At 36.7% G+C, this 15,244-nt stretch overlaps 1 protein-coding gene across 8 annotated transcripts in view; it reads right to left on the minus strand.

Annotated features, from left to right (window-relative positions):
• Window positions 1–5,728: 5,728 nt before the first annotated feature.
• CLOCK (clock circadian regulator) overlaps window positions 5,729–15,244 on the minus strand; it is a 117,709-nt gene continuing 108,193 nt past the window's right edge. For 7 of the 8 annotated variants that reach the window (XM_081134535.1, XM_081134532.1, XM_081134534.1 and 4 more), the window contains 3 exons: window positions 14,928–15,133; window positions 10,695–10,959; window positions 5,729–7,908 (listed from right to left, as the gene is read on the minus strand). In XM_081134535.1, the coding sequence (XP_080990661.1) occupies window positions 7,726–7,908; window positions 10,695–10,959; window positions 14,928–15,133 (654 nt within the window). In that variant the 3' untranslated portion in view covers window positions 5,729–7,725. The remainder of the gene's footprint in view (window positions 7,909–10,694; window positions 10,960–14,927; window positions 15,134–15,244) is intronic. The other variant, XM_081134538.1, reaches the window with a different exon arrangement.

Below are 15,244 nucleotides of genomic sequence, written 5' to 3' on the forward strand. Positions count from 1 at the left end.
CTCTCTCTCAAATTAATAAAAAGGAGCAGTTAGCACACACTGATGAAAAAATCATGTTTCAAAACTTTACGGTAGTTACAGAACCCCTTAAAAGTGCCCATTACAGGGTAGAAAAACTGTCCATGAGTTAGAATAAAGCAGTTCAAAGGAATTTCAGATTAAGTCCCCAGACTGCACCATCATTCTCTGCAGTTAGATACCCCTATTACTGCCTTAGATTATTATAAACAGAACGAGAAAGGAATTATGTTCTTTTCCAAGAACACAAAGGACAATACCATCAGAGCCCCAACCTGGCGATGCAGGCGGCCAGGTCCTAGGACCAGCTAAACATGTGAATAACAGCATAGCTTTCTGAGGCACCGCAATCTTGTAACTGCACATAATTACCCAATTTGGTAGCTCAGACCTAAGCTACAAGGTAAAAGTCACTAATGTAGGTAGACTCTACTGCTGAATAAAAGAAAGGAAAATTTCATTGGTAGTGATTTTAAAATATTTAATACTCTTCTCTTTAAAATCCAAAATAATGTAATTCTTACAAGTTAAGTGCCACATAAAGCAGGTGTTATTTTTTGAGAAATGTAGGTGATACTGAAAACAGCACTGAGGTATTTTTTATTTTTAAGATTGAATAAGGAAACAAAGTCTGGACCTAATCTTTTTACATTTAAAACAACAACAATGCTACTGCTTGGCTCTTCTGCTGTAATTTCAGGTTCTGAATACATTACAAGGGTATGGGAAAGAGCATCATAATAGTACATGTAGTTCTGAAAAACTGCACGTCATAACCTGGAAAAATGATCATATAGCAAGAGGCCTGAGTGAAGGTAGACTAGTAAAACATTTTTACCTCTTCAAGGATAGCTCTGAAAAACAAGTGTAACCAATTGTAACACCAGATTAAAATGGTATCAAATAGGTAACAAAATGACCCACATTTTACACAATATTGTATTTCCACACATAGCTCATGAAAATCAGAGAACCTAATATAGCACCGTTGAAACCATTCATTATCCCTTCTGGCTTCTGTATAATTTAGGATTTGGGCTGAAGACAATACCTGGAAAATGTCATTCTCGTTTTTTATAAATCAACTTGGACTTCAGTTCAATGTCTGCTTTAGTAAAAAGAGGTATTCTATGTCAAGATCAGTTAGCCATTTATAGCTTCACCCTTTCAGAAGAATGTTAGGCTGCATCTAATTTTTATTTAAAACCAAGAACCAAGCAGTAAGGACAGCAATGTAGCACACAGAACATAAGAATTTGGTGTATGCTTTTACAGCTACCAAGTGGTGTTAACAATTAAAAATTTACAAAGATAAAATTTTTTTTTTTGCACTAACTGGTTTCATTACAGCACGGAATTTAACTCATCTTTGGGCTTCAATCTTTACACAGTAAATGTGCAAGTGCCATACAGAGGTCCTTCTCCAACTTAGGCCACAATACAATAGCTTTCAAAATAATTCTAGAATGGTCGAAGTTACAGCTTTCATAGCTACTGAAAAAGTAAAAGACATTTTCTGTCCAATTTTTTTTTTGCTTGATGATGATTGTCTAATTATATAATACATCAATCTGGAGATAATACAGCTTTTCCTACATTTTAACACCAGTCCTGGCACAACCATTGCCAGCAGTGAATTTGTACCAGTACAAGCCAACTCAAAAACACCTATTACGAAACATTTGAATGTCGTTTTTTAAAGCGATGTCACAGTTTGTTTCCTCAGAAATTTAAAAGCATAACATTTGAGAGTATATCTTCAATTGAACCCTTAGAGTTAAGGAACATATTTTTACATATTAAATCCAACTTGCTTTAATTACCATTCTCTAAGGGATCCCAAAATCTAGACAGTGTGCCCTGTACCTGACCTGTGGGAACTCTAGAGAATTCTGTTCCAATGCATTCCAGCCAGAAGTATCCTCAAAGGTCCAGGCTTCAAATGTTCAAACACTGCTTTACTGAGCAGTGCTGTGCGTGGAGGTTGGTTTTGTTTTTAAAGGACCAAGCAACATCACACTATAGAGACAACCATTTTTTGTAGAAGAGTTTGCAGTGCATATACATTGTTCCACCTATGTTAAAGACTAAATGGATTTTAACATGGATATGATAGTAAAGGCCATTAGAAGATGCTGGCCGTTTTACTAACATTCCCCAAATGGGCAAAACAGGCAATGTGTGCCATTGGTTCTGTCATACTGGCCTTTGGCTGTAATCATAAAAAGTGCCCCCAAAATGGAAAAGGCAGGAAGAATAGAAAAAGGTTGGAGCTATATGAAGCAAATTTGAAAGGGGTTACCTTTACTTTTTCCTTAAGTAAATGGAGAACAGGAGAGCAGTAAGAGGCACCTGGATGTGGGCCCTCCCCACTGCTGTCCCGCAGTAGATTGGGTCGCCCATGCAGTCTCATCTGAGGGCGAGAGACTGCACTCCATGTGAGAAGAGCCAGTTCTCTAGTGGAAGAGTCCAAGGCAAAACAAAACAAACCACAAATTAAATACATGACACTGAAATCACTGGTAAGAAAACAGGACACAAAGATACTTAAAAATATAAATAAATACATTTAGCCATTTTTATTCAAGAAACCCAGAGAACTGCTTACAAAGCAATTTCTTTAAAACCACTTTCTAAACTCTTCCATAAATACTCGCTATTCTGATTGTCACTTAACGCAGCACCTGTGTTTGCTGGTGGTGGTGATGGAATTTCACTTAATCTCTTCATAAACTATATCCTATTTCAGTAAAGGACATTTCCTTAGGAAAACCCAGGCAGCTTACAAAATATGTTAAATACTCAAAATAACCTGCAAAGTATTTTATTTAAGAAAAACAAGGAATGTAGTGTTAAATTATGACACGGGGGAAATATGCAAAACAGTCACATGGAAAGAAAGTGTTTTAATCTTTAAATATCCACATTTGTTTAATTTGTGAGCTGTTCAATACTGTTTTAAATATCCTGAATTATAACTATACCAACAAAATTCACCCCCAGTGTTTCCACAGAAGTCATTAAAATAAGACCAGATTACACTTTTTTTTCTTCAACCAAAGTAGTCCTTATCTCAGTCCTTTTTGTGCAAAAATATACAAGAGCAATTCAAATGGGAACGCTGAAATGACATGCTAACATTTCAGAGCACATTGAAAACACCCAGGATAATTCTTGAAATGATTGTATTCTAAAATATTACTAACAATCACTTTTAGGTTAGTTCTATACATCTATTCACACTGACTCAATTTTCCTAGACTTCTGAAAATAAACAGGCTCTTTTGGTGTCCACACAATAGGCAAGATAGGTTTACAATAGTGTCTAAATGGAACTAGCATCAACAATCTCAACTCCACCACATTCAAAACAAAGTCAAAGTTCATTTGGCTACCTTGAAATCACTCCCATAAACCTACTACGGTTCACTGGATCTAAACATTTCTCAGAAATGTCATTTTAAAATTTCACCTAAGTGATGATTTGGGGATCCTTTACAAATGGTAATGCCTAAGATAAACTTTATCAAAATGAATAATTGCAATAAAGTGCTTGTTATATTTCAAAATGATGCTTTTAGACTGTGGTATGTTGTTTTAAGTGTGTGCTACTCCTACATAAAGGATCCCCAGGCATGAGAGTCTCACCTGTCTCAGAAAGCAGCAGCACTATCTTTTGGTAGGCTGACAAGAGGCACATTACCCATGCGGACGAGGCTATACTAGTGCTATGGCAAAGGGGGAGGAAATTAGAAAAGTGGGAGGCATGTGAAGGGTGGTTCCTACTATATTCATAGTTATATACAAATATATTAAATATGCTATAAAAATAGTCGACTCTTTTCCTTTGCAATTACTTCAGAAGCTCCTTTTAGAAGAATGCTCACCCAACCCAAACAAACTTAAAAGGTTCTTTCTCAATCACTACTAAAATGGCAAGTGCCGTTGTGCTGTTTCTTTTCCAATCGGTTTACTCCTGGCTAGACTCACTCAGCAATAGTAATATCCAGTGTTTACACCTTCCAACATTGACTCCCAGGGGCTATGAACAGGGTCACAGATATTGGAAAGGTTACAGACTTGAATGAGTTTAACACAAATGTTCATTAACAAACTTTCAATCACCAAAGAAACATAGAAAAAGAAAAAATAATACTAGAGTAAAATGCTATTTGCATTCTACTTTTAAAAAAAGTTTACCTCAATGTAGTGGAAACATTTTAAAACAGTTGAGTAATATCCAGTTAAAAATAACTTTCACCTGTCTGTAGGACCCCTACCTAAGGCTTCTTGAACAATCGTTCATCTCCCTTCAACGCACAATGCCCCTTACAGAGCTGCACTGCCTCACTGGCCCGTAGCTAACTGCAAGCAGACAGCTTTAAGGCCATGACCAGCAACCACAGCACTTCTGAAGAATCCAAATGACCATTTCACTATTCTGCACTCAGTACTAGAACCATTCAAAGTCACTGGCATCCTTTTATTACTAGTACATTCCTAAACCAGATCTAAGTGACAAAGCAGAGCACAGGACTCAAATTACCCCCTCAAGACAGGGTGTGGAGAATGAACTGTAGTATTTACTGAATGCTACCCCCATCTGCTGTATCTGCTTTTCTGCCCATAGTTTTCACTCAAAAAATAGAGTACTTTTGAGTGTCCAGGCTCAGGTTTCACACACTCCTGGCAGTAATAATTAGTCCTGGTAGCCTTCACATGTAGTAAACAATACTGACTGGCGCAGTGCCACAGCAGTCCAAAGCAAGATAACTGCAGAACAGCTAGCATTTTGCCTGATCTTCAACAGTTTCTACCTAAAAAGTGCCACCCAGAATAAAATGTTGTTTTTTTAACAAAAAAATGACTGACTATGAGAGTAAAGCAGAAGAAAGATGACTTTTAAGTAGTTAAAAGGTGTTCCTATTTGGTGTTTTTTTCATGACAGATTTAGGATTTAATTTACAACTTGGCTACAGAAATGAATGAAGAACAGGCAAACTGCTGAATCTTCATCAGAATGCTCAAGTCTCCATTCATGGAGCAACCCAAGTTCAAGAGAAGCAGGAGGAAAACAGTTAAAGGAGCTAAGAGGCAGATGCTGCTTACTAGCTCTTCCAACACAACAATGCCTACTGACAGCAGAGGAAAAGCAGCTAGCTGCTCCTTTAAATTTAGCAATCAATTCTAAGCAGGAAAAAGTGAGCTGTGAGGAACAACAGGAATTATAAATGCAAAATTTGGCCTAACTTGTCTTAGGCTTTGCTTTTGTTAATCTTAAGTACACAGTACTCATGGTCTACCATCTATCTTTCTTTTAAGTATGGTACTTGGAGGACAAACCTTAATATAATTTTCATATCTTTTATTAGCTAAATCCGTATCACTAGATATAACCAATGAATGAATGAGGCACAACTCAGATATGTATGGAATGGCATAATAAAGTCAACACAGGCAATTTGAAAGGGGAGAAAATTAATACTGTTGCCATATTTTACAACATCAATTTTCGTCTATGTGTGTGTGTGCTCAAGTACACACACATTCTGACAGCTATCCTTGACATTCATGAGAAAGTCAGAAATCTCTTCTGATCATTTAGCCAGAAGAGGAAGGAGCTCCTTGATATGTTAATTACGGATTGGTATCTAGTGACACTTCTTTTATAGAAGGGTAGGTACCAACTTTCTTTGGTTGTTTTCTTTTTCAACATTTCTATTTTAAGTGTGGCCAGGTATAGTTTTCTATAGAAAGATAATATATCCCTTAATGATGATAGCAAAGCTGAGGGCAGAAAAGTCTTAAGAACTGACTTAGAGTTCCTCTGACTCCTTTATCTAGCAATTCTGCATTAGGTCATTTTCATTGCTCAAAACCTTTTCTGTTAACAACCTCAATTCTGTTATACATTTTCTTTTCAGGTCAATTTTGACTTATTACAGTTTGCTGTTTTCCCTTTCCACAGTAATAATTTTTTATATTTTAATAAGATATTTTCCTTTGCTCTATAATTGTAAATTTAATTATTAGTACCATAGAATATATAAAATGCTTTTCTATGAATATAATTTGTTGTAATTTATTATCTTTGGAATATGATATTGCCAAATGAAATCTTAGTTCATGTTTAGAAAGCATGTGTTACAATATTCTATTGTTGTAGTAAAGGCAAAGCAAATTCCTACCCTTTTTCTTTGTAGGAATCACACTGAGCAAATATTTACTGGTAATTCTTCAGTGACTATCTAGCTTTAAAGGAAGGTGCTTAGAAAAACAATTTGCAATCACATTAATGATTCTGATAGTGTTAGGATGTCACCTTTTATTTCTAAATAATTTGTACCTCCAGCCCAAGAGACTCAAAGCAGTCTTCAAGGGAACTTAGGGGAATAATGGCACTGACACCCACATGCTATTAGAAATGGACTAAGGTTTCAAAACTGCTACTGAAACCAGACAATGAGTTCAAGATGGTGAGTTATCACCTGAATCAAAATCAAGGCACTATGGGTTTTTTTTCCCCCTCAAATAACCCTGAATCATTTCTGACTAAAAGAAGCATTGAAATTGTGAAGGATAATAAAAAGATTCCAACAAATCCTAAAAGTTAAAATTCCCACCAGTGAGAATGTTAAAAAGTGCCTAAAACGTTTTGTGTGCAAATTTCACTCCTGTAACTGAAACATTCATGAATTACTTTCAGGCTTGTTGAAAACCATTTACACAACTATTTCCAACTATGAACTATATCAAAACATGTGATCAAAACTCCCAACCTTCTAAAATAAAGCAGTGCAAATCCTATTTTCAAACATTATTGAAAAATAGTGAAATGAAGGATACTTCTGAGTAACTTGAAAATCCTGTTATTTCAATCATTTAACCTGAAAAAACAAAATCCATTCCCAGCAGCACATCATACCTCACTGAACAAACTGTGACATCACAGCCAAGTATGAACGAAAGACTTGTGCCCCGGAAAGTGAGTAGAACACTATCGTGTTGTAAACAAAAGGGAAAACAAAGGATGTATTAGTTTGCACATGGCATCAGAATCTATGGAAATGTACTCATACCTTTAAGGAGGAGATAATGCTTTCATGCAGCATACAAAATGTTTTGCTTTCTTTCCTTTTATCCAGACATATACATAATATTTTTACAGCATCTGTACATAGAGAGTTTGAAACCATACAACATTCTGAAATTGCAATTCCATCATTATCTGAAAGGGAGAGGGGTTGAGGAAGAGGGCCTACTGGGTCTACTGGACTGTCTTCATGGCATCATTGTAAGCAAACCCCTGACGTGGCAGTGGTGTGTCCTCTGTAACACTTGAAACAGGCACAGAACCACTGAAAGTTACTAACATTGTTAGTGCCTTTCTGATTCACTGGAGGTTATATTTCATAGCTGAGCTTCTTAACATTTGGCAATATACTCTTTTTCCATCAAAAAATATCTGGGAAATTAAAACACTGTCAGAATTGGCTATGGCCATATGATCATTTCTTGCTGGCTGGTATTTAATGTACATCTGTAGCACTAGGCAGCATTTTCCCTGCTAACTAATTCAAGGAATTAGAATACTCAATACTGCATCTCACGAAACTGCTAGAACTTTTCCTCCTAATCCTCAGATCATCTGAGCAACTCTTTATGGGAAAACCCCTTCCTCCCTTGAGGTCAGAGAGGAGACATGTGCTACTGCGGCTGAACCTTGGAAGGATCGGTCAGAGTGTCAGTCCTGTGCCGACTCAGTTGCTGCTGCTGCTGCTGAGACTGGTGTTGCTGGTGATGTGATTGAGGGAAAGTGCTCTGTTGTAGTGGAAATGCAGCAGAGAGGATAAGCTGAGTTGAAGGGTTCCCATGGAGCAACCTAGAAGTCTAAAAACAAACGGATTATGCAACATTGCTTTACCCCCATTATGCTGTGTACATTAAGAATTGCTTAAGTTTTCCACTTTCCATTGGGACAAAATCCTTAAATTCCACATAATGGGCATTTTTGCTCTCATTTAAAAATAACATTTTGGAAAATGCTTATGAGGCTTTCCTTCATTTTGAAAATATTACAAAATTTCATTTTTTAAAGGACTCTGAGCTGGAGATTTTAGGATACAAAATGTGATCTATATCTTGAGACAAATCATGCATATTCTTTGTCTTTATATGTCCTAAAGAACACAATTTTAAACAGAGGGTAAATTTTAAGCATAGCTAAGAACATATAAAACACAAAAACTAAGGTTAAATAGATAGCGCCTTTGCACAGGTTCATCCGGTTGGTAAGAGCAGCAGTCCAGTGGCTGAGCATGGGCCCTGAGGAATACTGTCTGTGTTCAAACTCTGGCTGCCCCGTTCACTTGATGTGTGACCTGGTCTAGTTATTTACTTCTCTGAGCCTTAGTTTCTTCACTTACAAAATAAAGATAATCATAGTGCCTCCCATATTGAATTTCTATGAAGATTAAATATTAACATTATTTAAAAGTATTATAAAAATGAGGACTGATAGATACTTGAGTTAGAGACTTGAGTGCTATATGTAGCAGTGTAGTGTAATAAAAAAACAAAACAAAACAAAAGGGCAGAGGATCTGAAGTCAGAAGCCCTGGATTTGAGTTTCGCTCTGCCACCGATAGCTGTGTGACCTTGGGGAAGTCTCAACTCTAGGAATCTGTTTCTTTCACCTAATTTCTAGTTCTGGAGATACAAAGGAAACTAGAGAAAAGAAAGTGAATTTTAAAAATGAAAGTCCTTCCTTACTACTGGCAATACAACTTGATGCAGGGCTCCTCATTTTAAAATGGAAACTGTGACGGGTGATGTTTGCAAATACCTACACACGTGAATAGCTCCTGAACCTTAAGAACCATTAAGCTTTGTCAAGGATCTGGACAATTTGCTTTCTGTCTTTCTCATTAGGAAAAGCTTTTTTTTTTTTTTTCACAAGAGAGAAACATCCATTTGTTGTTCTGCTTATTTATGCCTTCATTGGTTGATTCTTTTTTCTTGTATGTGCCCTGACCGGGGATCGAACCCGAAATCTTGGGCTATCAGGATGATGCTCTAACCAACTGAGCTACCCGGCCAGGGCACGTTAGGAACAGCTTTTGAAAGATAAAGAACCCAGGATATTCATGAGCCTTACAGGGGTTACAACAGAGGTACATTTTGGAACTAGGTATTATATGTGAGAAAAGCCAAATTGTATATTTACTCTCTACATATGAGTATATTTCTGAAGGGTATTGCCTAACTTATTTTTTTAGGGATCCCATGTCTTTGGAATGCTTTTTCATTCTTTTAAGGGCCCTCATTCTGATAAGACTTAGAAGAATCAGATCTTAAGGCAAGTCCACTCCTTTGTTAAGCTTTTACTTAATTCTCACTGGATATATGTCCCCACAGTAATAGTTTATAACTTGCTATAAATTCTGATTATTAATTCATTTATAACAGTAAGTAAGCCAGTCATTAATGGCTGCAGTACAGTCTAAGGGACTATGGATGACTTGACAGAGAGATTTAGGTAACTAACCTGTTTTAGTTTTCCACATCATGAGGTTAGGAATTACATTTGGACCAGAACTCCAAGCGTGATAAACACTGTATCTGTGCCTGAGCATACAGTATAATACTAAATCTTCTAATTATACCATATGTGGTATAACTCTAAAATTGATCATTTGTGACTGGCCTACATGGATTGGTCTCTAGCACAAATCGAGACTAGCTTACATTCAAAATGGCTCCCCCTCAGCCAGAAGAGGAAAGGCTGGATTTCCAGATGTCAAAATCTGCTACTGTGCACCCCCAAGAGTACTAGAAATCTGTCCTGATTTCCTTGATGAGGATGCTGACTTAAATGGCTTTCTTCTGTATCCTTTAGAGAAGTAGATCCTGTGTGTCTGCATTTGGGTCAATGTATTTATCATTTGTGATTATAAACAGCTAGTTAATATGCCTTATACTATGTTCAGTAATTTATATCCATCTTTCACCCATGAGATAGGAACTATTAGCACCTCCATATAACAGATGAGGAAACCGAAATTCAGCAAGTTAAGTAACCTGCCAAAGGTCACACAGTAGGCGGTACAGCAGTGACTTAATCCCAGGGCAGTCTGACTTTAGAGTCCAAGTTCTTAACTATGACATATACTGCTTCCACAGTATTTCTACTCTAATATTAATGTATAACCAAAAAATCATTATGAAACTTAACTTTAAAAATAATTTAAGATAATGTCTATACTAATTTTTTTTAAATCCTGCTCTGTAGGATTTTGATATCCCTGCTCTGTAGAGTACAGAGTTTGATGGGCTGCTAGAGAAAAAAAGAGACAAAAGAAAGGTGCCTTTGCTTGAATTCCAGAAACTCTAGCTGGGGAGGGCGTTATGTAAAGTTCTTGATATGGGCAGGATGTAGCCCCTTATTCTATCCAGCAGTTTAGATAACTGGTATGTCCATGGCAGGGCTAAAAGTCTTCAACAGACTAAATAGGGAAGAACTTATAGCTAACCAGGACAAACTTTATCTTTATAGAAATTTAACTGGTACAGTAAGCTCTTATGGATTTTTCGTATCATTTACAAAAGTGTTCATTTAATGCCTAATTTCATTATATAAAATTAAATAGGTTTGGGACACTGCCCTTAAGAATTACCTGTAAAAATTGCTGTGGTGGTTGGGTCAGCTGAGCCTGAGATGGTTGCTGAACTGATGTAAGCTGCTGTTCCTGGGAGCTCTGCTGCTGCTGCTGCTGCTGCTGCTGTGTAACTGACAATGTCTGTGACTGCTGCTGCTGGGTAGCAAAAGTAGGGTAGGCAGTCACCACCTGACCCATGAACATAGTGCTAGGTACCATGACCGCCCCACAAGCTACAGGAGCAGTTACTAATTTGGTCACAAGTTGCTGACCTTGAGAAAATCTATAAGAGGAAGAAAAGAAAAGGGAAGTCAGAAATATAAAATATGTATTATAAAAGGCAGTGGCTGAATATTTCTCTAATATAATTCCCAATGATATTGCCAATTTAGTTTTTTTAAGGCTGTAAGTTCAAACTTTGTTTCATGTTTTTAAAGATTCCTTCTGAGATATCAGCAAAAGAAAAATGTGTATATAGTGCCCTGAGTGGTGCTGCACAATGGTTAGAGCATTGGCCCCCGCACCAAAGGGTTGCAGGTTTGATCCTGGTTGGGGCACATGTGGGAGGCAATTAATTAATGTGTCTCTCTCACATTGATGTTTGTTTCCCTCTCTCTCCCTCCCTCCCTTCCTTCCACTCTCTAAAAAAATCAGTGGAGAAAATACCCTTGGGTAAAGATTAACAACAACTACTACAAACGTGTATATAGCAAAATGAAATGATCACACAACCTGAAACTTTCCTTGCATAGCCACATGCAAAAGAATGAAGCTGGACTCTTATGTTACACTATATACAAAAATTAACTCAAAATAGATTAAATGCCTAAGCATAGAGCTAAAACAATGAAGCTCTTAGAAGAAAATGTAGGGGAAAAGTTCTGTGAAACTGGACTGGGCAATAATTATATGGATATGACACTAAAAGCACAGGCAACAACAAAAAAAATAAACTGCACATTAAAATTTAAAACTTTTATGCATCAAAGGACACTATCAACACAGTGAAAGGATAACCCACAGAATGGGAGAAAATATTTGCAAATCATATATCTGATAAGGGGGTAATAACTAAAATACATAAAGCAATCCTACAACTCAACAAAAAAATTATCCGATTTTAAAAATGTGTCTTTCTCCAAAGAAGACAAATGGTCAATAAGCACATGAAAAGACGCTCAACATCACTAACCATTAGGGAAATGGAAATCAAAACCACAGTGAGATATCACTTCATACCCACCCACCAGGCTGGCAATCATAAAAAAAAAAAAAAAAAATCACCATATGACCCAGTAATTCCATTTCTTGGTGTATACTCAAAAGAATTCAAAGCAGGGACTCAAACAGGTATTTGTATGCCCATGTTTATAGCAGCATTATTCACAATCAGCAAACAATGGGTGTAACCCAAGTGTCCATCAGTGGATGAATGGATAAACAACATGCAGCACATAAATACAATGGAATACTATTTAGCTTTAAAAAGGAATGAAATTCTAGCACATGGAAACTTTGAGGACATGATGCCAAGTAAAGTAAGTCAATCACATATTGTATGATTTCACTTATATGAGGTATCTAGAGTAATAAAAAGATATTATGTGCTTAGAAAGTAGAATGGTAGTTTCCAGGAGCTGGAGGAGAGGAGGGATGGGGAGTTATTTTTCAATGGATACAATTTTAGTTTAAAACTAAATTACACTGTAATAGTGCATAAAAGTACCCTCAGTTTATCACTGTTAGAATTCACTAACATTCCTTCCCGCCCCGCTTTCCTGCTTCTATTTTTTTAATGAAAGAACAAAAAATGATGCCTCTTCAGGGAAGAATATTATTTCTATTTGCCTTTTCTGTGAGAAGACGTCAATTTCTAACACTGGCCATTACAGTGAAAAACTGAGATGCACATGACTGCTGTAGATGTAGCATGAACTGCACCTGCACAGTTTAAAGTACATAGTATTATACTTAGGGCAAACACACTTTATTATTTACATGTTCCACAAGACAAAATAAATCTATTGTGAAACCACGCCAAAGTTAAAAATACCGGATTTTAGATGCTTCAGAACCAAATGCATTCTTTAATGCAAAAAAAAAAAACTCCACATACACAATTTTTAAAATTTATATATTAAAAAAGCCCAAAGAAACAAGTAACATTTATAAAGTGGCTAAGTGTTATTTCTTATGTAATTGTAGAAGAAATTAGTATCTGAATTGCCCAACTGCTCACTGGTAAAATATGATGAGAATACATCATCCATCTCTGGAACCAAGACATTCTTCAATCTACTGCTTAACTCTCACTTCTGTGGCTTTGAACATACTGCTCCCTCTGCCTAGAATACCCTCGCCAGGCTCCCCGCCACACACACACCCCCAAAGCCAAGCTTTTTAAGACTCTGGCTAAGTATGTCCTCCATGAAGCTTTCTCTGGCCACACTGCTCTCTTTCACCTGCTTGCCTCAACCTATAAAACTGTTCACTTCCTCCTTTCTAAAGACCTACAAAGTATTTAAGACACCAAATAATACTGTTTGTGTACTTTTCTATGGCTAATACTAATTTGATCTTTCTCTTGGGACAGTATGTGCCACACTAATCTCAGTAGGCACTCAAATGTTTGCTCAAGTAAGTCCCCCTCAAATATCAGATGTTCACAAATAGTTGATAAACTGTGTCCTCCAAAATGCACATCAGCATTCTAGATTAATAGATTACTCTAGATGAATTATTCCAGATTAATGGATTTTTTCTCAGGCTTTAAAACTAGTCCTCTGCACTTTTATAAAGCACATTCATACTATTTTTCAGAATGTTAGAGCTAAAAGCTGGACTTTTTAACTTGAAGGAAATGAGTTCTAAAAGGAAGCAGTGAGTTAGTTCTTCCTGCAACTTCTTTACTCTCTGGAAATTATTAATAGGATTTTAATATAATCTATTATGGGGCCCACTACAATTGCAAAATTGTATTATAAAAGCAGCAGCCCTACTTGTATTGCAGTAAAATAGTGAAAAATAAAATGTATTTAAAATAGAAGTTTTAAGACTATAGAGATCCTAAAGTAAAAGCTTCCCAATCTAAGAAAACAGCATTTCTTCAAAACCTTTGTTTCTAAGCTACTCCCACCAAAATAAATCATAGATGGCATTCTTGATTGGCTCACAGAAGTTTAGTGTAGTGTAAGTTTAGGCACTTGAAGTTTGAAATCAGACACTTGAGTCTTGAATTCTAAACCCCTTCTTCACCCCCTTAACTAGCTGCAGGCCCTTGACCAAATTACTAAAAACACACTTTTTTTCTTATCTGGGAAATAAAAGACCCTAACACATTTTTTTTAAAGTAAGAATTAAATGACATAATATCTTTTGAGCACTTAGTAAAGTACTAAACAAACTCAAGAAAGGAAAGCTAGTTTTATTCCATAACATATATAAACCATGGTAGTATACACCCTAATCATTACATAAAAACTTATCAGTATTTGGATTAGAATGATAAAAGTTTCACAGTGATACAAAGTCTGTCATAAAACTCATATAACAGTGTGCTGTAGAATTTGGATTCTACAATATCTGGTAGCACATTTTTGGACAGGAAACAAAATTTGCTGCTACATTTTTCATTATAAATTCCTTAAACAATGAATACATTATGCATTTGTATTTCAAATTCAATAATACTGACGCATCTCAGAGGGAAGGCGGGGATGGTGGGTGAGAGGGTGGGTGGGGAGAGGTTAACCAAAGGATTTATATGTGTATCTGCATAGCCCATGGACACAGACAATGGTGTGGTGAAGGCCGGGGGTGGGGGTGAGGGCGGGACAGAAGGGGTCAATGGGGAAAAAAAGAGATATCTGTAATACTTTCAACAATAAAGATAAATTTTAAAAAGAACAACAAAACAAATAACTGACTGGCCCTGGACAGTATGGCTTGGTTGGCTGGAGCATCATCTGGTACACCAAAAGGTGGTGGGTTCGACTTCCTGTCAGGACACATACTCAGGTTGGGGTTCGATCACTGGTGGGGCCTTGTGCAGGAGGCAGCCAACTGATGTTCCTCACATCGATGTTTTTCTCTTTCTCTCTCTCTCTCTCTCCCCTCCCCCCTCCCTGGAATGAATTTTTTTTAAAAAGATACTGGCTGCAGTAACAATCTAAAATCATGTTTTTAAAAATTAAGTTATTTTTTAATTAATTAAGTTACAACTTTGAATGCCTAAAGAACCATGATAACTACCTTATCTGTCTGTCCTGAGTGAATGTAGTTACTGCAGCACTCTGGGTACTGTTTTGTGGCATACTAGATGGAATCTGCACCATGCTTCCGGCTGCCGGCTGAGAAATCACCATAGTGTTATACAGTGGGGCTGTAAGAGTGCTCTGGGTCTGACTCGAAAGAGATGTCTGTTGGCTGTGCCCACTCAGTACATTTTGTTGACTCTGCTGGAAAAGAGGAGATTTTAATGACAGATTAACTGAAAAAATTTACATCAGGAAGTATGCTTCTACATCATTCTAATAATAGTTGACAAGACAGAAAAAGAAGTGGCAGGA

Source organism: Miniopterus schreibersii (assembly GCF_964146895.1).
Source record: "Miniopterus schreibersii genome assembly, chromosome: 1".
Taxonomy (NCBI): Eukaryota; Metazoa; Chordata; class Mammalia; order Chiroptera; family Miniopteridae; genus Miniopterus; species Miniopterus schreibersii.